The sequence below is a fragment of the Cydia fagiglandana genome, chromosome 11, assembly GCF_963556715.1.
Source record: "Cydia fagiglandana chromosome 11, ilCydFagi1.1, whole genome shotgun sequence".
Classification (NCBI taxonomy): Eukaryota; Metazoa; Arthropoda; class Insecta; order Lepidoptera; family Tortricidae; genus Cydia; species Cydia fagiglandana.
This window is the reverse complement of record NC_085942.1, coordinates 13,916,385-13,940,939: the sequence shown is the minus strand read 5'-3', so window position 1 is coordinate 13,940,939 and position 24,555 is coordinate 13,916,385. Positions and strand designations below refer to the sequence as shown.

The 24,555-nt window shown below is 36.1% G+C and overlaps 1 protein-coding gene and 3 long non-coding RNA genes across 4 annotated transcripts; 3 read left to right on the top strand and 1 right to left on the bottom strand.

The window, feature by feature from the left end:
- Positions 1 to 12,756: 12,756 nt before the first annotated feature.
- On the top strand, positions 12,757 to 14,066 carry LOC134668568 (uncharacterized). Its single transcript, XR_010098802.1, has 2 exons — positions 12,757 to 13,524; positions 13,608 to 14,066. It is a non-coding gene; the product is annotated as an uncharacterized LOC134668568 (long non-coding RNA).
- On the bottom strand, positions 13,086 to 16,218 carry LOC134668569 (uncharacterized). The gene is made up of 2 exons (XR_010098803.1): positions 15,514 to 16,218; positions 13,086 to 15,357 (listed from the first exon to the last, which is right to left on the bottom strand). It is a non-coding gene; the product is annotated as an uncharacterized LOC134668569 (long non-coding RNA).
- A 105-nt stretch (positions 16,219 to 16,323) lies between these two features.
- LOC134668567 (uncharacterized) lies at positions 16,324 to 18,890 on the top strand. The gene is made up of 2 exons (XR_010098801.1): positions 16,324 to 18,348; positions 18,432 to 18,890. It is a non-coding gene; the product is annotated as an uncharacterized LOC134668567 (long non-coding RNA).
- Positions 18,891 to 20,117: 1,227 nt separating this feature from the next.
- LOC134668672 (uncharacterized) lies at positions 20,118 to 21,068 on the top strand. The gene is made up of 2 exons (XM_063526114.1): positions 20,118 to 20,490; positions 20,551 to 21,068. Exons 1-2 carry the CDS (start codon positions 20,118 to 20,120, stop codon positions 21,066 to 21,068), a joined length of 891 nt encoding a protein of 296 aa, XP_063382184.1.
- The last annotated feature ends 3,487 nt before the right edge of the window (positions 21,069 to 24,555 follow it).

The window sequence follows — 24,555 nt, the reverse complement described above, 5'->3', positions numbered from 1 at the left end:
AACGGGGGAAGAAGCGAGATGGCGCCTTACAAATTTCTAAAAAAGTTTTTGACACGTTTCTCAAATACGACGCACGTATGATAAGAAAAAACTGTTCCAATCTATTATCTATATATGAGATTAGAACTAGAACATAAAAACTACCGCTTTCGATACGTATTTAATTTACAATAAGCAAAAGAAATTTTCATAACATTCTTCATTTTACGACTATCGGCTATTTTCGGAAACTCTCGGTTCGTTTCGTTTCGGTGTAAAGTAATCTAAATTATGTTTGTCATGTTGGTATACAGTTATTTCTACGTGTTTTTATACGAAGTAAAATAAAAAGTGATGTCAACCTCAACCTTTTACCTTAGTTTATGCCCATACGAGTGACATGCCATATAATGACAGATAATGACTTATCAATATCAATAGTAATTTGTATTTTGTTGTTTTAAATTTCTTTTTGAGTTATATTATTCAGATTTACTTTCACAGCCTCGGCAAACAAATTCGTGCAGGGACCGGGCTGCCGAGATGGGCCAAAAATACAAAGTTGATAGCAAGTTATAATGTACGTAGATAAAATTTAAGTGCATGTTCAGATATTTTTGAGCGAAACGACCTGGTGAAAATAAGCAAATGTACAGTCAGCAGTCGGCCAAATATCGTAATATAACACTGTTGCTATAGAAATAAGGATGTGTTCCGATATACTGGCGGAATACTGAAAGACAAAAGTGGCTAAGCTTACATTGGCTCGGACACTTAGAAAGAATGGGAGAGGATCGTGCCGTGACGAGAGCGTACTTGGGACAACGAAATGGGAGACGACCAATTGGACGTCATAGAGGTATCTACCGCTGGAACGACGTAGTTGCTCGAGATCTGCTTATCCTCGGCCATGGGGACTGTCGAGAGCTATCACAAGACCGAGAAACATGGTGTGATCTTTTCTCGGAGGCCAGGATTCACATAACCGTAGTAAGTAATGTTAGTATTCAGAAAGGGAAATGGGGATTACGTACGTTTGTACCAAAAGGCGATTTATGGGCGGTGGTCGTCCATATTCGTTTTAAGGCGGAAATTAATCTAATGAACGTTTTTACAATTCGGCTTATAAAAATAAATAATTATTTTATGTTGAAATGAGTTTTAAATAAATAACTACGTAGATGAAAAAGTATAATTTTGCCTTTTATCAAATCACATAATTTTTTTCAGATATTTTGCGTATTAAGTTATCCAAATAACGGCTACAAATAAGAAATCCCTATCACCGTTATGAACCCTGGCAGGGTTGATACACTCTTTATTTCTTTTACGCGAGCGGAGCTGCGGGCCCGTCTAGTATTTTAATAAAAGTGTTGGACATTTTAAATTTTATTATTAACCTAAGCTAGATCGGAGAATGTTTTTATTTTATACAAACTGATCAGCGGTTGACCTTATTTTTTTTAAATGTAGAAGCTAAAGACTATATATGTCATGCACGAAAGTAATATACAAATCCTGGTATTAGGTACCTACAACTAAACAGATTTCTTAATATTAGGAAAAAGCAAACATTACTGTTTTTGTTTACCTACAGTCTGAAGAGATTCCATAATGCCTTATTCTAAAAAAAATATTCAAAGCAATTCGTTTGTTCAACTCTCGCGTGCTCTCAGTTCATAATAAAATATCACCTTACGCAATAGAATATAGTTATTTGTACAACAAGAGATCAAAGTTTGATATTTCTTCGAGTGCTTATTTTGAGTCCCGTGCAAGCGAAAGATTCTATAATAGATTCACGAGCGTAGCGAGTGAATCTAATTTAGAATCTTGAGCGTAGTAAGGGATTCAAAAGCGCACGAGATGTAAATAACTTTGATCTCGTGTGGTACTCAAAATTTTTCACCCTAAGCAGTGAGAACATACCTAGAGGGATAGAGATAATAGAACCCAAGTATATCGAACTTGTATTAGACACCGCATGTTGAAATGATATTTGACTATAAAGGTCACATGAATGACATTTTGTCTCACTCGGTGAGCAAAATGCGATTTTGCTCACTCATTTTGTCTCACTTAGTGAGCAAAATGCGAGTTTGCTCACTGAGTGAGACAAAATGACTCAGTGAGCAAAATCGCATTTTGCTCACTGTTTTTAAGAAGCAAAGTACTCTTGTTCGAGCTGCTGAGGTGAAAAAAAACATACAAAGCCTATTGATTGAATATGTCAACCGCATAGCTTATAATGTCCAAAACCACGCCTGTTATACTCGTGTTCGATTGGCAATTTATCTTCCAAGACAAGTGGGGTTGCCTCTAGTACAATCAAGTGCTACGTTTGTGCGACAACACAAACAACGATCAACTTAATGAGACGGATGTAGTGATGGGAAAAGGTAATATTCCCAGCGTTCCCGGGATTCATTGTATTGTAGTTTTGACATATACATTGTTACGTCGACCAAATCTAATGTTTAGTTAATTAAATTTTTATGTGTATTGTTTTTCCCAATAGTCCCAGCGTTCCCGAGATTCATTGTATTGTAGTTTTGACATATACATTAATTGTTACGTCGACCAAATCTAATGTTTAGTTAATTTAATTTTTATGTGTATTGTTTTTCTTTCTCTTTTCTTTTATTTTGTAGTTTTACAGTGCTTTGGTTTTATTATGTAATGTTGTGTTACTTATTTGATCAATAAATAAATATAAAACCAATTTCTTATTTTAGTGTTGAGGATTAAGAAAATAACACAATAAGTTTGTAGAGAAACATATATAAAAAAAATTGACGCAGACGGGTACCCAAGTTGGTATCCAGAGTACATTACTTAGTCATACCGTAAGCAGTGATTTTGCCATGTCTCCTTAATTGAAAAAGTTGTGATTTTATTAGCAAAGGGTTTTGCATAGAGCAAACGTTTTTTTTTTGTATTTTTTCATTCCAACATAATATGTATATGGATTATGGCTATGGATTTATCAATGGTACTCAATACTGTGAATGTAAAAAATAACAAACGTTTATAAATATATCTAATTATATTCTCTGTAAATGGAAATAATAGAAAAATATAATTTATGTAATTAATAAATCAATAATAATTAATTACATAATTCTGGTGCGCTGAGGGTCCTTCCTCCGGAAGCTAAGTCGTCGCCTGCTAAAAAGGGGCCTTGACCCCCGCTCCGGGTTCTTCCTGATGCAAAGGTTGTCCATGGCAATCCAACGCGGCAACGCAGCGTGATGGGCACGGCAGCTTTTTTATACTTATTTAGTTTATATTGGTATTTAAGTTAAATTTCTAATTACTTTTATGTTTAGTTTATGTATTAAGTATAGTTTAAGTATTTTAATTAAGAAAAGATTAAATTGTAATTAATTATTATTGAATAATAGAATTATTACATTACAGGGAAGACCAACATGATTGTAAAGAATCAATGTTGCCTTAGGATATCTAATTTTATTATGACGAATTCTGAAGGTATTTTTGACACTATTGTTAGTTTCATCTTTATGTTACCATGTTTAAAGTACATACTTATATTTTCCAATGGGACTATTCCCAGATGTATATCCCACTTCACTGGGCAAGACGCTTGAAAATGACGGATGACCTCCCATGACCTCGTTGTTACCTCTCAGGGAAAAGGACGGTATTCCGCGAAATTAGTAAGGGCTCCTGTTAGGGTTTTGGGAAATTTACCACTTGAATTCCATGAGTAAATATCCCAAAGTAACTTAATCCGCACGCGTGTGTGTTGATACATGTATGTGACGGATTTGAAGGGTTAAGATCAAGTAGAATTACCAAACGGGGGTAGGTAATTATTATCTAAAACAAAACATATTCGCTTATGGCCAACTTGAAAATTCCCGTTTTATTACAAACGGGTAAAAGGTTTAGATGAGAGTGTGAATGTATTTGGTATTATGACCTATTTGCTGATCATAAAATTAATTAAACTACAACACTATTAAGTAAATATAAAATTAATTAGGTACCTATATTGTTTTAAAGTCAATTAATGTTAAGAATTTTACTTAGTTGATATAAAAGAAAGTGATAATATAAATAAATAATACACCATTGAATGGCACCATTATGGCGAAGCAGTGTATTCCGGAACGTCTCGGTGGTTAAGTGTTGTAGTGATCGAATATGTGCGATAAGAGCGGTAACATCTGGACACAGTGAAATCTTGATAATGTGCGTGTACATGCCGACGGACCAGTGGGACAATTTGCCTTTGTTTACACAATGTTTGGGTGAGTTGTATGCGTTAGTAGTACAGGACAACAGTATTGAAAATATTTATATACTAGGTGACATAAATGCGCATCCTACAGCGTCCTTCGGAGGGGAACTACTCAATTTTTGTAGTGAAAATGATTGGGTCTGTGCGGATCTTGTGAAATTAGGTATTGCGTCTGATACTTATACCTACGTAAGCGAGGCGCATGGATGTGAGAGATGGCTCGACCACTGTATAGTTAGCAAATCAGCGTGGAGAACAATAAAAAATATCGAAGTCTTGTATGACGTATATTGGTCGGACCATTTCCCAATGCGGGTTGAGTGTGATTTAGGTCATATCGCAAGTAAGTTACAAATAAGCACTGACAACTGTAATAAATATGTTATCTGGGGCCTGAGAAGTCCCGACGAAATTGAAAAATATAGCAACATATGTGATAATAAACTAAAATTAATAGATTTTCCTTCTGAGTTTCAATTGTGTGCCGATAAACTTTGTAAGGATGATACACATAAGATAATTATAGAAAAATATTATGAGAATATTATTAATACTCTGAGGCAGGCGGCTATAGAGTCATGTACTAAAAAACCTGTTCGAGTAGGGAATAGAAATAGATGTCTGCGGGGTTGGAATAGACATGTGTCACAGGCGCATAAGCAGGCTAGGCTGGATTTTTGCACATATGTTTTGCATAATAGACCACGGTGCGGGCCTGTTTATGAGGCTATGTGCCGTAGTAGAAAAATATTTAAATCTAGGCTTAAGTTTTGTCAAGTCAATCAAGAACAAATCGACATGGATATTCTTGCCTCGCAACATGCGTCTAAGCAATTCAGTAAGTTTTGGAAAAACACAAAAAAGTTGAATGGGAAAGTATCTCTGCCTGTTAGTGTTGATGGTACTTGCGATCCCGTGAACATTGCCAATATGTTTGGGCAATTTTTTAAGGTAGACTCACCCCTAAAGTCATGTGCGGTGCTCAATCCATTGGACACTACAACGAGTCCGGTTTTTGAAATAACAAGTACAATGGTGGGCCGGGTTATAAAGTGCATGAAGAGGGGTAAGTCTCCAGGACACGATGGGCTAAGTATAGAACATCTACAGCACGCAGGTCCGCATCTATACAGAGTTTTATCTATGTTGTTTACATTTTGTTTACGCCACTCATATTTACCATGTGACCTTATGAAAACTGTTGTGATACCGCTGATAAAAAACTCGACAGGTGACATTTCCGACAAAGCGAACTATCGCCCCATCTCGCTTGCTACAGTGGTTGCTAAAGTGTTGGATAAAATACTGGACGTTCATCTTAGCCAACATATAAAACTATGCAATGCACAGTTTGGTTTTCAAGAAGGATTAGGTACTGAATGCGCAATCCTAACACTGAAGCACACTGTTGATTACTATATCAATAGAAAATCGCCTATATACGCATGTTTCCTTGACTTGTCCAAAGCTTTTGATCTCGTGTCTTATGATCTACTTTGGAACAAGTTAAGGGAGACAGGCGTGGCACCTGAGGTTGTCAGTCTTTTTTCATATTGGTATGGTAATCAAAAGAACAAAGTGAGGTGGGCAAATGTGTATTCTGACGAGTATTCACTCAGCTGTGGGGTAAGACAGGGAGGGTTAACATCGCCAAGGTTATTTAACCTATATGTTGATCAGCTGATTGGCGAGCTGAGTAGCATGCATATCGGGTGCCGCCTGGATAATATCAGCGTAAATAATATAAGTTATGCGGACGATATGGTGCTGCTCAGTCCGTCTTTCTATGGACTGCAAAAGCTGATAAATATATGTGAAAGGTATGTGGATACTCATGGCTTAAGGTATAACGTGAAAAAAAGCGAGTTCATGATTTTCAAAGGTAGAAACAGGTTGCCACAATACATTCCACCGCTTCTTTTAAACAGTGTACCGTTAAAACGAGTGACAGAATTTAAATATCTGGGCCATGTGCTATCCGAAGACCTTAAAGATGATAAGGATATAGAACGTGAGCGAAGGTCATTGTCCGTTCGCGGCAATATGCTGGCTCATAGATTCACTCGCTGTAGTGTGCCTGTAAAACTATCTCTTTTTAGAGCGTACTGCCAAAGTTTTTACACGAGTGGTCTATGGGTCAGCTTTACGAAGCGGGCGTACAATGCACTAAGAGTGCAATACAATAACGCATTCAGGGCCCTGTTGCGGCTCCCTCGCTATTGCAGCGCGTCGGGCATGTTTGCCGACGCGGCCGTCGACGATTTTTATGCGATAATACGCAAAAAGTCGGCGTCCGTCATACGACGTGTGCGAGGGAGCAGCAACAGCATCCTGCAGATGATCGCGGACAGGTTGGATTCGCCCGTCCTCGGCCGCTTCATGGATCTGCATATTATGAGGAGGCCATGGGATGCATGAGGCGACAGAGGGTCGCGTGTATTTTTGTGTTGTTAGGTACTTGTTATTTTATAATTTAATTTTAGTTCTATTTTTATGTGCTCTTTCTCTCCTGTCTTTTTACAAATAAACTAACATAGTTGTTAAGTTAAGACTTACTAACCATATTATGGAACTTGTTTTCTGAAATAAATGATTTTTATTTTATTTTATTTTATTTTATTGACGTTTTGCGATGCTACCTAATATATTTTTATATTATCATTTTTCTGCGTTCAAGAATAAAATAAAAAGTAGGCAAAGTAATGTACCTATTACTTACCTATTACAGTTTTTATCAAACTTATTTATTAAGTCTAACAATCGTCCAAGTTTAGGACCCAATTCGTTTTGGGAAAAGTAAATTTACCTTACCTATTCTGTGTAGCGTTGGGGGTAATTATGTGCTCACCAAGGGCAAACCGTGTTTGAAATAAATATTTGTAGAGAAAATATCGTTCTCCGACTAATGTGTATTTGTTACTAGCTGATTAAAGGATATACGGATAGGTCGAGTATATATACTCGTGATATTATATAGTAATTTAAAATTCGCTTATTAATTTCTTATGCAAATTAATTTGAGTTTTAAAAATAAACCGACTTGTTTTCATATGTGTCACTTGACTTCAAACTTGGGTAAATCCATTCGACCCTCATCAAATATTTACCCTATTACCTTTTCTTAATATCACAATCGCATAATCTGACAGATGGATTTACTCAAGTTTAAAGTTAAGCGACATAATACCTATATGTATGTGAAGTTACAAAAAGATGACTGATAATTTTGTATTGCAGTTCATCCTTAACGTCAAGAAGAAACGACCATGTTAATTGTAACAAAAAATTTAAAGTAGATAAATTCTAAACTCAGAGCACCCTCTACCTTCTGTCAATTCATTATAAATAAATCAGAAGCTGTTTTCGACGAAGCAATTCTCGTAATCGAGAAGATAATTTTGTTAAATTTCAAATAAAAAGCAAATTGAAATATGTATAATGAAGGAGAAGTAAAACAATATCGAAGGGGCATTTGTTAGAAACGGACATTGAAGGACCGATGCCTTTTAATTGGATCAATATTTTATTCCATTCTTTGATTTTCCTTTACAATTGAACGAACTTTAGTAGAAAATCTACAATAAGTACTGGATCTGGCACAAGATAATCTCTTCCTATTCTGAAGTCGGTTTAAAATAACAAAACTAGGGAATATTATTTTTCGACACGCTAATACCCATAAGATGACACCTTACTGACACCTCTATTGACAATGACTTAAGTTTCAAGATGACATGTACTGGTACCGCGTCGAGTTACCAGACTACCAGTACGTTTACCTTAATATTTTTTTGTTTATAATTTCTAGTTAAAACTATTTTATAAATCAAAAAAAGATATTCAGCTATAGGTCTTAGAGAATATAACTAACGGAGTGGTCATTAACAGGCGTTCCCCTCTGTCGAAAACAGGCGGCCAATGGTCAACCACATGTCAAACACATGTATGAAATGAAAATGAAATGAAAATGAAATGAAATTGTTTTATTCCAGAAAACTTCCATAGAATTACAATAAAATTAAATTAAAATTAAACTATTCGACTGTACAATAAAATTAAAATATGGACTGACGTTTATCTGACATGGCTATGTTGACGTTACGTATACATTTGATGTGCCCCTCCCCCGCAAAAACGGCAGACTATTTTGTATCGAAAATTATAGACATGCCGTCTCCGTTGGTTATATTCTCTAAGCTATAGGTACCTATATGGTAAAAAACAGGATTGTAAACGATGAAAAGCTTCGTGAATATTTATTAGTTTAGTAGTTTCATTGAAAGGTAAACCACAAAAACTGTTTATTTAAATACCCATTTACGATCAAAAAGTATTAATTTCGATTAATAAAACTCCATTTGGAGAAGGTAATGGAGGTAAATACCTATCAAAAGTTTTAAATTATCTAAACCTCTTGGAAAGCCGGTTCTTCCTCGTACTTGTTTAAGTTTCGTACGGATACGGAACAATCAATTTTGTAAAAATGCTTCGGTAATTAAATTTTTTATAAGTAAAAAGTTTTGCTTTTGAATTAAAGGCATCTGTTTCAGACGTAAAATTCCCTGCGTACCAATTACCAGAGTTAGGAAGAACTTTTTTAATAGAAATGAGCAAATTTCATCGAATGAGTCGGTGGAATTACTTCAATGAAAAAGTTAGAGTTTTGCTCGTTCAATTTTAATTAGGGAAATGATTACTGATGCCTGACACTTGGCCAAAACGATGGGTTGGAACAATAAAAATGTGTACAAGGGAAAACAAGAATCATTATTTTAATGAAAATGTTACTTTTATAATTAACCTAAATTTATACTATCCAGATTGCTTGGTAGCAAATTGTTAACATAATAAATGCTAAGGTTAAATATTTATTTGCTAAAACTAAAAGGATACAAATTACAAATTAAATTACAACTAAAGCTTACAAATAAAAATTAAAACTAATAATTTAAAAAACAAACCGCTCCCTGCCGTTTCCGGAGCAAAGGTGCCCATGATGCACGCAGCATTTCCTCGGACAGCCTTTGCACAAGGCACATGCGAATACATTTAAAAGAGTGCATTAAAAGTTGAAAAATTGTTACATGAGGTACCTTTACAATTCGGGTAAAGGTATTCTATAAAAAACAAGATCAGATCTTAATATAATTAAGAATTGTAACTCTCCTATATACTTATACTACATATGTTTTTACGTCAAATAAGTACTTACTTCTTTTAGGAGTTACTTATATTATTTTTGTACAAGATTAAAGACAGAAACGATATTTACAGTACAAAAGCCAGAACCAACGACAAAATAAACCGTATTAAGCCATTGTCGACGAATACAATAATACCAAGGAAATAATACAGCATTGTGCGACGGTTTATCGTGCTAAATTACACCTAGAAGGTTCCTGTAGAGAACGTGAAATTATGCATCGCAATCACCTTTATCCTCTAGCAGTCCAGAGACCTATAAATAGGTATCCTGTTCCACTCTAATTTGAACTTTGTGTTGACAATATAAAATTTCATTTTGCTTGGCAAGGTTTGAAATACGGGCGGCTAGAGGTTATGCACAGGTAAATCGCCGCTCCTAACTACCTATTTGTGTCTTTCAGAAGAAAATGGCTCGGTTAACCTAATGGGGACATTGTTTCGAGGTTTGAGAACGCTGTGCAATTATTAATGTAATCGTACAACTTTTTCATGGCTGGAATAACAAAGTTTTTTATTGTAGAGACGTCTTAATTTGAGTTGCTTCTGTAAGGGGATTTAATCACTAATAATAAAAACGCCCTTTTCACTTAAATATTAAGTAATATAATGGTAAATATATTTGCTATGTTGAAAATTCAATTGATGATCGTTTAAAAAATGACAAAAATATATTTTAAACTATGCCTATAAAATATCTGTATAACTAAATTTTCAATAGGATAATGACAAACTTAATGTTCAAACGTTTAAGGGCGAACAGATATCTTGGCCCTTTTGTTACGGTTACCTAACTTATAATCTTATCTGTAGGTACTTTGTCTAAATAATTTTGATGGGTGATGAAAATCAATTATTTATAACCTTACTCGGACCTATAAAGGAGTGTTAGACTGTTCTATTGGCTAGTGATAGTAGCTGATACGATCATAATCGGTAGGTATAGTGAAAAAAATACACCAATGAATATAATGCCGCCTAAACCACTCGCTTACAGCTATTGTAATAAATCACCAACTGTCCGGCAGTTAAAGAAATTCTTAAAAACATTCTTTCATACCAAAATTCGGAAACTCTTACCTGAAAGAAGGATAAAACTGTCCCAGGCAATTCACAGATAAATTACGCCCGCCTTAAAAACGTTGCCGTGAGCGGAAGAGCAGATGTGGAAAAGAAAGAGAGAAAGGATCGCACCCGACATTTATCATTAAGGGCAACAATGCTTTTTGTGGGATTTCCTTCAAGAATCCAAGAGATTAATGAAGGTGGCAATAACGCCCGACCATCCGATAAATAACAAAATAACGCACGAGGCCCTTAGCGTACAAGAGATTAATAAGCAACATTAGGCGGTAAGGGTCAAATGCGAGAAATATTTACTGCATTGAGAATTGGTTTAAGATCGGAAATATTTAACATCGTGTTACATTTCTATAGATTGCCATTTTTTTTTCTGGGAACGTAAGTCTCAGCCAAATGGTAAAAATACGCTTTTGCCAATTTTCATACTTCTCGTATTTTAAATGTTTGCTTGCAACAACCGCCAATTGCATTTATAAAAACTGGTATTTATGTGATGCATACAATACGAAGTTGCAATTCAACTTTGAGTGCGTGAGAGTAGTGTAAGATACGAGATTTTTTTCAAAGTAGTGCCGATATATAAAATACAACCATATAAATATTAAGATAAGTAAAGGCAGTATTTACTTCCATTCCAACTTCCATTTCCAAGCGTTTTCAACAAAACATTGAACAACATCTATTTAGGCTCATTTTTCAAACCATAACTCACCAAGCACTAATACCCGGATAACCTCCACAAAACCAAGGCAAGTTTAATTGCCAATGATTATCCTTAAGCACATTTTGAACCGTCGTTAATGACAAAATTGCCTGCAATCGGCCTAATGACAAAGTTACGGGTGAATCGACAACAAAGAGAAATTTGTCTCAAACAAGCTGTTACTCTGCTATTTATAATGGACCCCAATAAATTATTTTAAACAATGTTTTAATGCTCGAGTGAAATATTTGGGAGCAGGTTGAGAACTGTTGGCGCATTACGGGACCAACCATTAAATATATTAAACGGGTCAATCATGTTTTATGCGTTATGCGTAGGCGTTATGGAGTGAGGAGGAACAGTGTTTATATAAACAGTTATTGTTAATAATATATACTTCTCTCACGGGCCTATAAATCCCGGTTTTTTGATAGGCGTGGGGATATAGATCCAACATGTAGAGGCCCCTTGGAGAGCTTTAATGTCATGTAGAACGCCTACTGGAATCCGTTCACAGGTGCAACAATAGACACCTATGAACCGGTCTCAGCAGGCATTGGCACTATATACTTATTATTAATCAGTGGACTAAAATTACTTACAATCCTATAAATAAAACAGAATTAAAAAACTAGCATAAAACTTAAAAACTAAATCGAAAAATAAATACTTAAAACGAATCTTACAATAAATAACTTACAACTATTCCCCTGCGGTATAGTGCCGTAGATGCTGGCAGCATTTCCTCGCTGTATTGCAATACTTATTCTTCGTGAGAGGAAGCTGCTAGCTCTACGATATTATTAAATAGTACTGTGTGTCACGGAAATTTGTTAAGGAGTAACCGTCCCCGCGGTTACTGTCCCCATGTTTGACATAAACAATGTGGGTTTTCAGTTTGATTCAAAATTCCGATTAATAGCACGAAACTGGCATATAAATTAATTAGCATTAGCAGAAGTAAGCATGTAGCTATGTTATGAATCAATACATGTTTATAGAGTTGTAAGGTAAACAAACGTGTTTACAGAGAGTATATTTTATGTATGTATGTATGTATAAACTCTTTATTGTACAAAACACAAAACACAAATTTATGGAATTTATGGATTTTATCAATAGGTATTGCCCAAACATGCAAATTTTGTACGGCGTAATTTGTGATATTTAGTTACAAATCCGGGAAATATTAGTAATATATGATAGAATAGTTGATATGCTAATAATATTACTGAATTTGAATACGCTCAGTTTTGCGTATGTAATATCTATAATGAAACAAGTTAATTTAAATCCAGAAAGCTTAATAAAGTAGACAAACTTATTCGCACTTGTATTTGGAATACTTAAAAGTTATGAGTGGTACAAAATAAAATTTGTGAGTACTTTTAACAACAAGTTTGGAAGTAACATTTAAATGCTGTCTCACAAGTTTAAAAGTTTACCTTAAGACTCCTAACAGTCATAAATATGATATCAATATCTAAACAGTGATATTGATATCATATTTATGACTCTTGTAACGTAGACATTTTCTTAGATTTTAAATTAATATTTTTGGGTTGAATTCCTTTTCTTATTTCAACGATTTTAACAATATCCCAAACTAACTCGATTGATTGCACTTCTTTGCATAATCTGTTGCATTCAGATGCACCTTTTGATGCTTATCTGTTGTCGGGGTTGTCATATGAGTAAAAATAATTAAAACTTGAGATATTTATGTTGTCACTCCAGGAAAACTTTGTATGATTTAGGTATGATTTTTATAGATAGAAAATAAGTTTGATGTAAAACAAAACATATAAATTACAGACTTACAAAGTGGCTCTGAAATGAAACCTTATTAGATTTAATGATAAAAATATATTTCTTAGGCTCATGAGTGAATTTGTCTAAATAATCAGTTCAGAATTTTCGAAGAATTTGTGTCTTCAGGGGATTGGCACCCTACTTTTGTTTTTTTGCCTTTTGTTCTCAACATATGAGAAGGTCATTCTGAGGTGACATGCACTTTTGATGTGTGGACCCCTCCGGGGACGCACGCTCGCATGAGCCCTATTTTGTGATAAGACCACACATTCCACATGGTGGTCAAAATGGTGGAAGCAGTTCGAGTCCTTCGGTGTGTTCCACTGAGTAAGTATAAATGGAATTTAGTTGTGATCAATTCCACAATGGCGCGAAACATTGTGGGTTTGTTCTTAACCAAGTTTTGGTTCTTTACAGAGTTGACTCCTGCTCGAGGGAAGGGAGCGCTCCGCCAGAAGTCCTAACAGCTTCCAGTGCGGTGAGCTAAATTTCGAATTGTTTCATTTTTTCTCTAGCGGCCATAAAGGGCATCGGCTAATATTTCCTTTTCTCGCTTTGCAGGAGCCGGGATGTTTCTAGATGTTTCTAGAAGCTTTTGATGTTTATAGAAGTTTCAAGATGTTTCGAATTTGAAGTTTTAAAATGATGCTGTGGGATCTGTCCCACGTCATCTGCACTGGCCGGCTCCAACCAGGTTAGCAGTCAGCTTCCCGGGGATAGGCGAGGTCACTCCCCGCCGCTCCAGGTCCGGTAGCAGTTTTTGAGGTCGGTCTGATGCATCTTTAATTTTTAAATTGCGTCTGCGCTCGGCTACAAATTTAAAATGTGATTTAGAGCAATAGTTATTTTAATTTAAAGTTTTGAAAGTTCTGGTGCATAAAACTTAGGTATTTCGAAATTTAGTCTTTAGTAATTAATTAATTGGTGTAAACCTTATGACATGAACCTGTGAAGCGACCCAGCTATACCACTGAGCTTTTACACTATAACTTTAGGTTAATAAAGTTTGTTAGATTTAAATTTGTTTAATTGTTTCTCCTCCTAGCTTTCCTACAGCAAGGTTTCCATTTAGTTTATTTTATTTAATTTTATTTTGTTAACATGGCTGTTTTTATTTTTGACAAGCCGGAGCTTTCCATTCATTTATTTTACCCCCTTTTAAAACACCCATGTTACAATGGCGCCCAAGAATTTACATGTTTTTTAGAAATACCTTTGCTGCAGGAAAAGTCTAGACTTATTTTATGCACCAGAAAATAATTTTGTTTAACTCACCTTTTGTAGAGTATTTTGTTACATTTCAAAGATGTTTTAAGTATTGCATACCATAATTTGGGCATTTGCTCACATTTATGCTGTTTTCTGTACATTTACATGTAATTGTTTTCGAAAATCATAGAATTTTGTATGATACATTTAGAGGTTATAAAATTTTGCTGACTTGACAGATGTCAATAACACGTGTTGTATTTTTAATCAATTTGGATACTATTTTGAAGTTTTGACACTAGAATTTCGTTTGGTTTCACTTTTGACATTTAAATTTCAATGAAAAAATAAGAATTTTGTATTTTGTAACATATGATAAGAGTACACAATTTTGCCACTTGGGATCACTTGTAGTAATCTATATTTGGTTTAGAATTTCATATTTTAGGAGATAAATATGTGAATTTTTGGAATTTTGATGGAACTGTACTTTCATAAATGTTTTATAGTGAATTTTGTAAATTTTTATGTTTTAACAGTTAAGCCGGAAGGCATAATAATTTCACCACATTTCAAGGTTGTTAAGGAAAACAATAGTTATCTTAACATTATTTTATTTTATTTTCTTACACAGCACAGTTTTTGTAAACATGGAGCACCAGAAATTTCAATGCAGTAGCATATTTAGTTTATTAAAGTTGAAACGCAACACTCAATTTCACAGCTTATTGATAAATAAATTTATTTAGGAAGGTCAAGGCCAATCTGGAGATCATCCTAGGTCCAAGGAGCTGTGGAAGCGATGTCGGCATTTTGTTTTTTCAGAACTCTCCGCATAGCCGCAGGGGAGCCAGTTTATTATGGAAGTCTGGTCTGGCAGTAGTGTCCGGCGAGATGCTTGTGGTGTTTCATGATCATTTAACTTCTTAAAGGAAGATATTCTTCTTCGGCGTGTTAGCGCTTATAGTTCCAGAACAATAGACATGATTTCATTTTCAAATTTAGAAATTCCTGTGATCCGGCTGTCCAGTTGTAGAAATGACTGGAGGCTTTTCGTTTTTGGTAGTGGTAATATCCAAATTCAGCACGGTTTTGATGTAATCTGTAACAAGTTCACTTCAATTTTAAGGTATGCAATACAAATTTTTGGTTAGTTGAGTTTATTTGACTTTGAAATGACTTTTAGCGTTTATTTTGGAATGAGAGGGATAATCGTATGAAATAAGATGATTCCTGATCTCAAGATTTAGTGTTTTACCTGTATTTTTGGTAGTTTTCGGTTAACTCTGTGTAGTTTTGAGTCGCTGATTTAGCGTATTTAATATTTACCGTAATTCGAGTTTTTACCGGTACTTCACACAACGTAAGACTTGTGTTTCATATTAGATGGTAATTTTCCAAATTATAATGGTATTTGCAACCAAAGTTTTGTTCTTTGTAGTTTAAAGTGCAAAGTAAGGTTAAGCCATGAAATTGTTTTTTTTTGACACAGAGTAAGGGTGCGTTCGGAAACGCGTAAACTTTAGTAGTGTTTTCTTTAATTCGTAACGAGTTCAGCGTTTATAAAAACGCTCGTTTTTGGAAAATCATTTTGTAATTTGTTTAAATATTGACATTTATTTAGTTAAATACAATATTACTATAGGATTTTTGGTTTATAACGTTACGAGATTTGGTTTTTTAGTACTCAAATTTAATGTGAGATATTAATTTGAAGTAGTTTTTTTTAATTTAGACCTTATTTCGCCAAGAATACAGTTTGTAATCTCGGTTTGAGAATTGGCGGGAATTTCGAATAAGGCTGGCATGTTTAGAATTTTGACACAAGTTTTGGTAGGTTTTCAAGAAGGTGGTATTTTCCAAGGCCTCGCCTACACAAGAACGTTTTGTTTCACGGTTGTCTCGTATGGAGTGTTGGGTATTATGGTAAAATATCCAATCACGACTTTATGCACGGTACGTGGTGAACAGCACTGACTGTATTCACTACTAATTTTGTTGCGGAGATGGAAGATCGGGATTTGTAATACGTGAAGTATGGTAGGGGCGACAGATGAGATATGAACGGTATGGTGAAGTGCGTGATGTATAAATGGGGCGAAACAACTTGCTCACTTTTAAGGTCAGAGCGAGTCCTTAACATAGCCAAGGGTTTGTATTTCGGTAGTAGGTTTCGAGTGCTTACCACACTCGAGCACGGTTTTGTGCAAATTTTGCGTATTTGTGGCTACGCATTTGGTCGGTATGGGGTTCATACCCAGCAGTTACCATTTTTGAGGGGCTGTTTTAAATTGGGTTCTTGCTTTTTTGGACATATCGACCGCGGTACCCCTTTTGGTTTGGTACCTTTTGTTTATCGTGTTGACGATCCAATGAGCCATTTTTGAAGGCATTGGAACGGCACTCGGTGTCTCCGCCACCTTTTACATGCCTGCTACCGCAATGCAACTCAGCCAAATGGTTGAAATTTTTTCGATTTAGTATTTATGGTTTTAGAGTTTAGGGGAGTTATCCTTGGACGCACGACCCCTCGTCTTGTACCAGTCGTCGTGCCGCCAAGGACGACAAACCACTCACCTGCTATATACCTCGTTTTTGTTTAGGTATACCATTTTTTTGTTTTGGTTTTTGATTCCGGAGAGTTGGGGGGACAGGTGTGCCTCACCAACTCAAAGGGCCGTTTTGGATTTTTTGGGTTTAATTTGATGATTGTTGTCTACCTGAAGGGTTGGGACAGGCCTTAGTGTCCTCAACCGGTAGGGTTACAAAAAAAGGTTTTCGTTGAAGGCTTATAGTTAGGGGACTATTATGGGTCTCATTTTCGCCCGGTCTAGCTGAGTTTTATTTTAGGAATGCTGAACATCGGTCCTGGCGGTTGGTTTTTGGCTTTCTCAGCACAACAAGCTTTTGTCGCGTTGTACTGAGAAGGCCAACGGTTTGTTTACGGGTTGGAAGGATAGACTGAGGTTTTTTTCTATGTGCAGCGCAGTTGGCCGCATAGTTTTTTTTTCACCTTCCGTGGTACTGACGTGGGTTCGAGATTATTATTTAGATTTTTTTTGTTCGGTCAGAACAGCAGTATTTTTAAATTGTTTAACGTTAGTATGATTTTACTTTTAGATTATTTTAGAGCATTTTTGGTATGTTTTGAATCTCGAAGTTGCGTCAGACTTTTTGTTTAGATTCTAGGTTTTCTAGATCAGTTTGAATAGGTTAGTTTTCTTGCCTTCACTTTGTTTTAAATTTTGTTTTAGGATGAAAGTCGCTGAGGACAGCGAGCGGTTCACCTACGTTGAACCTTAAAATCGGGGAGGGGGGTATTGTAACGTAGACATTTTCTTAGATTTTAAATTAATATTTTTGGGTTGAATTCCTTTTCTTATTTCAACGATTTTAACAATATCCCAAACTAACTCGATTGATTGCACTTCTTTGCATAATCTGTTGCATTCAGATGCACCTTTTGATGCTTATCTGTTGTCGGGGTTGTCATATGAGTAAAAATAATTAAAACTTGAGATATTTATGTTGTCACTCCAGGAAAACTTTGTATGATTTAGGTATGATTTTTATAGATAGAAAATAAGTTTGATGTAAAACAAAACATATAAATTACAGACTTACAAAGTGGCTCTGAAATGAAACCTTATTAGATTTAATGATAAAAATATATTTCTTAGGCTCATGAGTGAATTTGTCTAAATAATCAGTTCAGAATTTTCGAAGAATTTGTGTCTTCAGGGGATTGGCACCCTACTTTTGTTTTTTTGCCTTTTGTTCTCAACATATGAGAAGGTCATTCTGAGGTGACATGCACTTTTGATGTGTGGACCCCTCCGGGGACGCACGCTCGCATGAGCCCTATTTTGTGATAAGACCACACATTCCACATGGTGGTCAAAATGGTGGAAGCAGTTCGAGTCCTTCGGTGTGTTCCACTGAGTAAGTATAAATGGAATTTAGTTGTGATCAATTCCACAATGGCGCGAAACATTGTGGGTTTGTTCTTAACCAAGTTTTGGTTCTTTACAGAGTTGACTCCTGCTCGAGGGAAGGGAGCGCTCCGCCAGAAGTCCTAACAGCTTCCAGTGCGGTGAGCTAAATTTCGAATTGTTTCATTTTTTCTCTAGCGGCCATAAAGGGCATCGGCTAATATTTCCTTTTCTCGCTTTGCAGGAGCCGGGATGTTTCTAGATGTTTCTAGAAGCTTTTGATGTTTATAGAAGTTTCAAGATGTTTCGAATTTGAAGTTTTAAAATGATGCTGTGGGATCTGTCCCACGTCATCTGCACTGGCCGGCTCCAACCAGGTTAGCAGTCAGCTTCCCGGGGATAGGCGAGGTCACTCCCCGCCGCTCCAGGTCCGGTAGCAGTTTTTGAGGTCGGTCTGATGCATCTTTAATTTTTAAATTGCGTCTGCGCTCGGCTACAAATTTAAAATGTGATTTAGAGCAATAGTTATTTTAATTTAAAGTTTTGAAAGTTCTGGTGCATAAAACTTAGGTATTTCGAAATTTAGTCTTTAGTAATTAATTAATTGGTGTAAACCTTATGACATGAACCTGTGAAGCGACCCAGCTATACCACTGAGCTTTTACACTATAACTTTAGGTTAATAAAGTTTGTTAGATTTAAATTTGTTTAATTGTTTCTCCTCCTAGCTTTCCTACAGCAAGGTTTCCATTTAGTTTATTTTATTTAATTTTATTTTGTTAACATGGCTGTTTTTATTTTTGACAAGCCGGAGCTTTCCATTCATTTATTTTACCCCCTTTTAAAACACCCGTGTTACACTCTCCAAAGAAAAACTATTGAAACGGATTATTTTATCGAACGCTGTAAAGGGTTCGAAACGTCGGGATGTAGTAGGTATGAATTCAATATACGTGATATAAACCGTTTCAATAATTTTATTTCATGTTTCTGTGAATTCCCTTATGTATTTGAATAAAGAATATTTACTAGGTGACTCATAATAATATACAACAAGCAGAGGTAAGGTAGAGTATGCTTCCTGAAACACAGTAAGCTCGCAACCTGTCACGTCGGGTTTGAATAATGCTTGCCGAGTGAATTCTGATGCAAAGTTATTTATTATTTACGTAAGGTAACACAGTTTCTCTCTCTCTCTTTTTCTCCCTCACACACACACACACACACACACACACACACACACACGAGATCACAGTGAAACGTAACGTAATGTTTTCAATGTCATCAGAAGCATTTTTCACGTATTGTACCTATCCTAAGACAATCATCTATAGTTCGTTTTTTTTTAGCATTAGAAATGAGGTAAACAATCTTGATGTGTCTTTTAATTGAAAAACACATTTTAAAAATAAGTTACGGCAAATATGTAACAGTTATGAATCTAATACGATAATTTATGTTCTTCTGCTTTCATAAGTAATAGTTTTTGATTTTTAAAAAGCGTTTTTCAATTAAAAGACATGTAAAGATCGCTTACCTTCTTGCAAGTTCTTTCTAATGCTAAAAGAACGAACTATAATTCATATTATAATACACGATTAACACGAATAATGATTTAATGAGCGACAACCATTCTGCTGGGAAAAATCTCCTTTAGAGGCAGAAAGGAACGTTAGGTAGGTACTTTGCGTAGGCAATAGACACATTAAACAGCCTGCAACGCACGGTTTGTTTAACAGCAACAGGCGCCTTCTCCTCGACACCGGGAGCGGCCCTAGATGCACTGCTGGATATTATACCACTCCACTTGCAGGTGCAAAAGGAGGCCAAGCAGTGCGTCTACAGAATCCGCACGCTAAACAGGCCAAAATGGCGCTCTCAAGCATTAACCAAACTAAAGGCCTGGGTTTTTGCAAATAGAACCCTTAGCATGCCCACAGATGACACGCACACTCAATGTCACTTTACTAAACTGTACACAGTAGAAATACCTCCTAGAGACAAATGGACTAACGACCAAATGTTCGTCGAAGAGAGAAGCCTTATTTGGTATACGGATGGTTCCAAGAAAGGCAATGATGTAGGATGTGGGATCTATGGTGAGAGACCTAAGTTCAGAGCTAGCGTCAGCATGGGCACACAGGCCTCAATCTTCCAGGCAGAAGTCTTCGCCATCAACAAATGTGCGGAGATCAACCTGGATAGAAACCTAAGACACCAGCATATCTACATCAACTCAGACAGCCAGGCTACTCTGCTGGCACTAGAATCTCTTGAGTCAAACTCAAAACTAGTCCAGAACTGTAAATCAAACCTAAATGCACTGGCTTATTCCAACAAAGTTATACTTAGATGAGTACCAGGGCACTCCGACATTAACGGAAACAAAGAAGCGGATGAACTTGCTAGAAAGGGCGCAGACACACCCCTGGTCGGCCCAGAACCGTTTTGTGGAACCACAAAACGGGATGCATATTCTCTGCTCAACAACATAGAAAAAACGAGAGCAATCGATTGGTGGAAGTTCGTAAAAGGACAAGAACACTCGAAAGCTCTAATCAAAGGGTTCAACAGCAAAACTGCTAAGGAGCTTCTAGGGCTCAAAAGACACAAAACTTGTGCGGTGACTAGAATTTTGACTGGACACTGCAAGTTGAACAAACACATGTTTCAAATAGGGAAAAAACAAGATGCGACATGCAGGTTCTGCCAAGAGTCAGAGGAGACTGCTATGCACATTCTCTGCTCCTGCGGACCACTAATGTCCAAAAGAAGTACCTACCTAGGGCGACATATACTGGAACCCTATGAGGTACAGAGCATTACGGCCCAAAGAATCTGGAATTTCCTGGATTCAACGGGCATTAGTAATGAACTTTAAAGGGCCGTCACAATAGATCACAGCTTGGTCGAAGCGACACTCATAAGCCCATATAAAACATAATAATAAATACTTTGCGTACGTGCTTTCCATGAAGAGCTTACGAAAAATGTGCTGTGCCTTGGTAGAATATCGGTAAATTTTGAGATGACATTAGTTGTTCGCTATGGGCTAGAATCAATAAATAGAGTGCTATTTGATTGCCCCTGATATATCTTCTGTCCAACGCTAGTACAAGTGTGATAGATAGTGAAACAAAAAAATACCCCAAAGGTAAATTCCCTAAGAACCGTCAAAGAAACTTAATGATATCCTCACAATAGAAAGAAAAGATTTGTTACGGTGTTTCTATAGCAGCTGGCGCTCATAAATCATAACTTACATATTCATGATTGATTACTTTCACCGCGTGCAAGAAATTAACCCCTTTTTCTTTAACCGTGGTAATGCAATCTGTGTTACGTGAACGATTCAAAGCCATGTTTTAACGAACTTTTGTTATGCTGTTAACATGGCTTTATGTAGCTTCCACGAAGCTTTTAATAGGGTTACATCAGACATCATTTATTACCTCGAATTTTTATGCATTTAAAATAGCACCGTAGCACCGTTAACCGTCCACACCAAATTACATTTCAGTAGTCTGAACTTTACAAATACGGCTTTAACCATCCGTCATAGACATGTCGGCGGCCGATCGTAAGATCAGGCATATCGTGAAATTTCTAGGCATACCTATCGTGAAACGTGAAAAATCTTTGACTTGATTCGTTCATTCCCTGAGTCGACGAAGCTCTCCCATTTCTCCTATTTCTGGGCAGTTTTCCCTTCGGGTATCTGAAGCAACCTAACGAGCCTAAGATCCTATCTATCTATTGGAACATTACACAGGAACATTACGATTTGTCTGATCTTACGATCGACCGCCGACATACAGAAGCGTATTTTTTTTACAGCTGGACATCCTTTTGGCAAACTAATAAATTAAGTTCTCAAATAATCTAATGCGTCAACACTTTGTCAGGTCACTCTTCAGAATAGGTACCTAGTTAATTCTCTAATGTAACTTAATTTTACCCTCTCAGACGTAATTAAGTACCTTCAAGTTCAGACCCACGTCGTGTATAGGTCCTATAACGCACCTACGTTAAATTGTCTAAGGTTACTTTCAACTAGGTATTACCCGTGCTAAACTCTGTAATCTTGAGTAATAGATGGAGTTCCCACGCTAAGTTTTAAATAGAACGGAGTATATGTTTAGCTGATATTTCATCCACTCACTAGAAATACGACTAACATTACACAAGTCAACTTTTGATATGTAATACTCGTACCTACATATAGAGGCTGTTTTTTGTGAAAGTTACATAATAGGCTTAATATGTATTTTTATTGATATTTATTGCCTATGTTTGTGCTTAAATTTATTTATTTCTTACCGTTACACATTGCACAAACAAACCATATGCAAATGGCGGACTTGATGACAACCCGTATTTCTACCGTCAGTCAACCTAGAGGTCAATCACAAACATAAATAAATAAATATTACAAGGGCCTACTTACACAAATTGACTAAGTTGTTACCTGAGTTGTTTTATTTTAACCACGTACCAACTAGTTACTTTTAAATTTTACTTGCGTCGAAGGAAATTGCCCGTTCATTTAATAGTTAGAGCCCCCAGCGTAGTGCATACAGCCGTAGTTCTACGTGATGTCTCGTTTGAAATAGCGGAGTCTATCTCATCTATTGTAGGCCAACTATATTTGCTGCACTTACGGCTGCTGTTTACTAATAAGCACAGGAGAGAGTCTATTTCCTGAGACACAGTATGCTTGCTACCTGTCACGCCTTTCACGGCAATGTATTTGTAGGCTACACTACTTTACATGTGGCAAGTAATAACGGTTTTACATATAAAATGCTTTATACGTCTGCCAACAATTTAACATTACAATATAAATTTACCAATGGAACAAATAAGATATTCAAAATTTCTCAATTTTTTTGGGAAGTTACATAATAAAGACAAGTTTCATATGCAGCTATTACTCAATTAGTTTAGTAACGTTACTTCATTTTTAGAACGTGACTATTAGGAAAATCTGTTGTATGCAGAAATAGCTAAACAAATAATAAGTTCGTAAATAATAAGTTCATACATGGTAACAAACTTCTAGCATTACGAAAAAGAAAGAGATATGTAATTTTTTTATAACGGCATGACGAATCCGGCAGAGTGATCAACTGTCTAAAATCTTTCGTTAATAGGCCTTTTTATTATGACAAAATACCAACCAGTGCTAAAATTTTCGTAAGCTATATTGTACGCTCTCTTACATTTTCTCACTGCCCTACTACGCGCAATTGCACGATAAATTTAATATTATCCTCTTGAATGCCCTCATCCAAGTCGGGCAAAGGTTGGAGGTGGATTTATTTCGAGCGAGGTTTAGGAAAATATAATTCCCTTGGTTTGAACCTCAAAATATATGAGGTTTATGAGGCATGGGTCTCGTTCGACCTCGCCGCACACCGACTAGCTCCAAGCACCGGCGCCGGCTCATGCATTTTTCACGCCCATGCTCACTGGAAACCAGGAAATATTCTAAATTTAAAGGATTACAAATTTACTTGTACGCTTCCTCAATCTAATTTGAACTCAAGCGCCGAGTGCTAAGGCCAGGAATTGGAAAAGCAACAAAAGGTTATATTTGGTTTGAGGTGCGTCCTGTGGTAACAAAATGTTCTTGAATGTAGTAATGGAGGCTGTAAAAGAGGAGTTTTTGGATTGTTACCGAATTTTTCCCCATAAATAAAGTTCCTGTTTTAATATTATTGTTTGATTATGATTCAAAAAACCGGGCAAGTGCGAGATGGACTCGCGCACGAAGGGTTCCGTACCATAAAGCAAAAAAAAAAACGGAAAAAAATGCAAAAAGAAAACGGTCACCCATCCAAGTACTGACCACGCCCGACGTTGCTTAACTTTGGTCAAAAATCACATTTGCTGTATGGGAGCCCCACTTAAATCTTTATTTTATTTTGTTTTTAGTATTTGTTGTTATAGCGGCAACAGAAATACATCATCTGTGAAAATTTCAACTGTCTAGCTATCACGGTTCGTATGATACAGTCTGGTGACAGACAGACGGACAGACGGACGGACGGACGGACGGACGGACAGCGAAGTCTTAGTAATAGGGTCCCGTTTTTACCCTTTGGGTACGGAACCCTAAAAATGAATTATAATCATTAGTTGGCCATTTAGTTGTTTTGTATGCATTAATAATTAAAAATAAACGTCGTTAGCCTTTATCTACTTATCGTGACATGAAAAAGGGAAGTAAGTTTTTTACTTACACAAAATTCCATTAATGATAAGTGATAAGTCAAACAAAAATAGTGATAGATAAAATAGTTACATACTTATATTATTGTGTATTCTTATTTAAAGTTAGAATTAAAAATACCTAGCTTTTACTC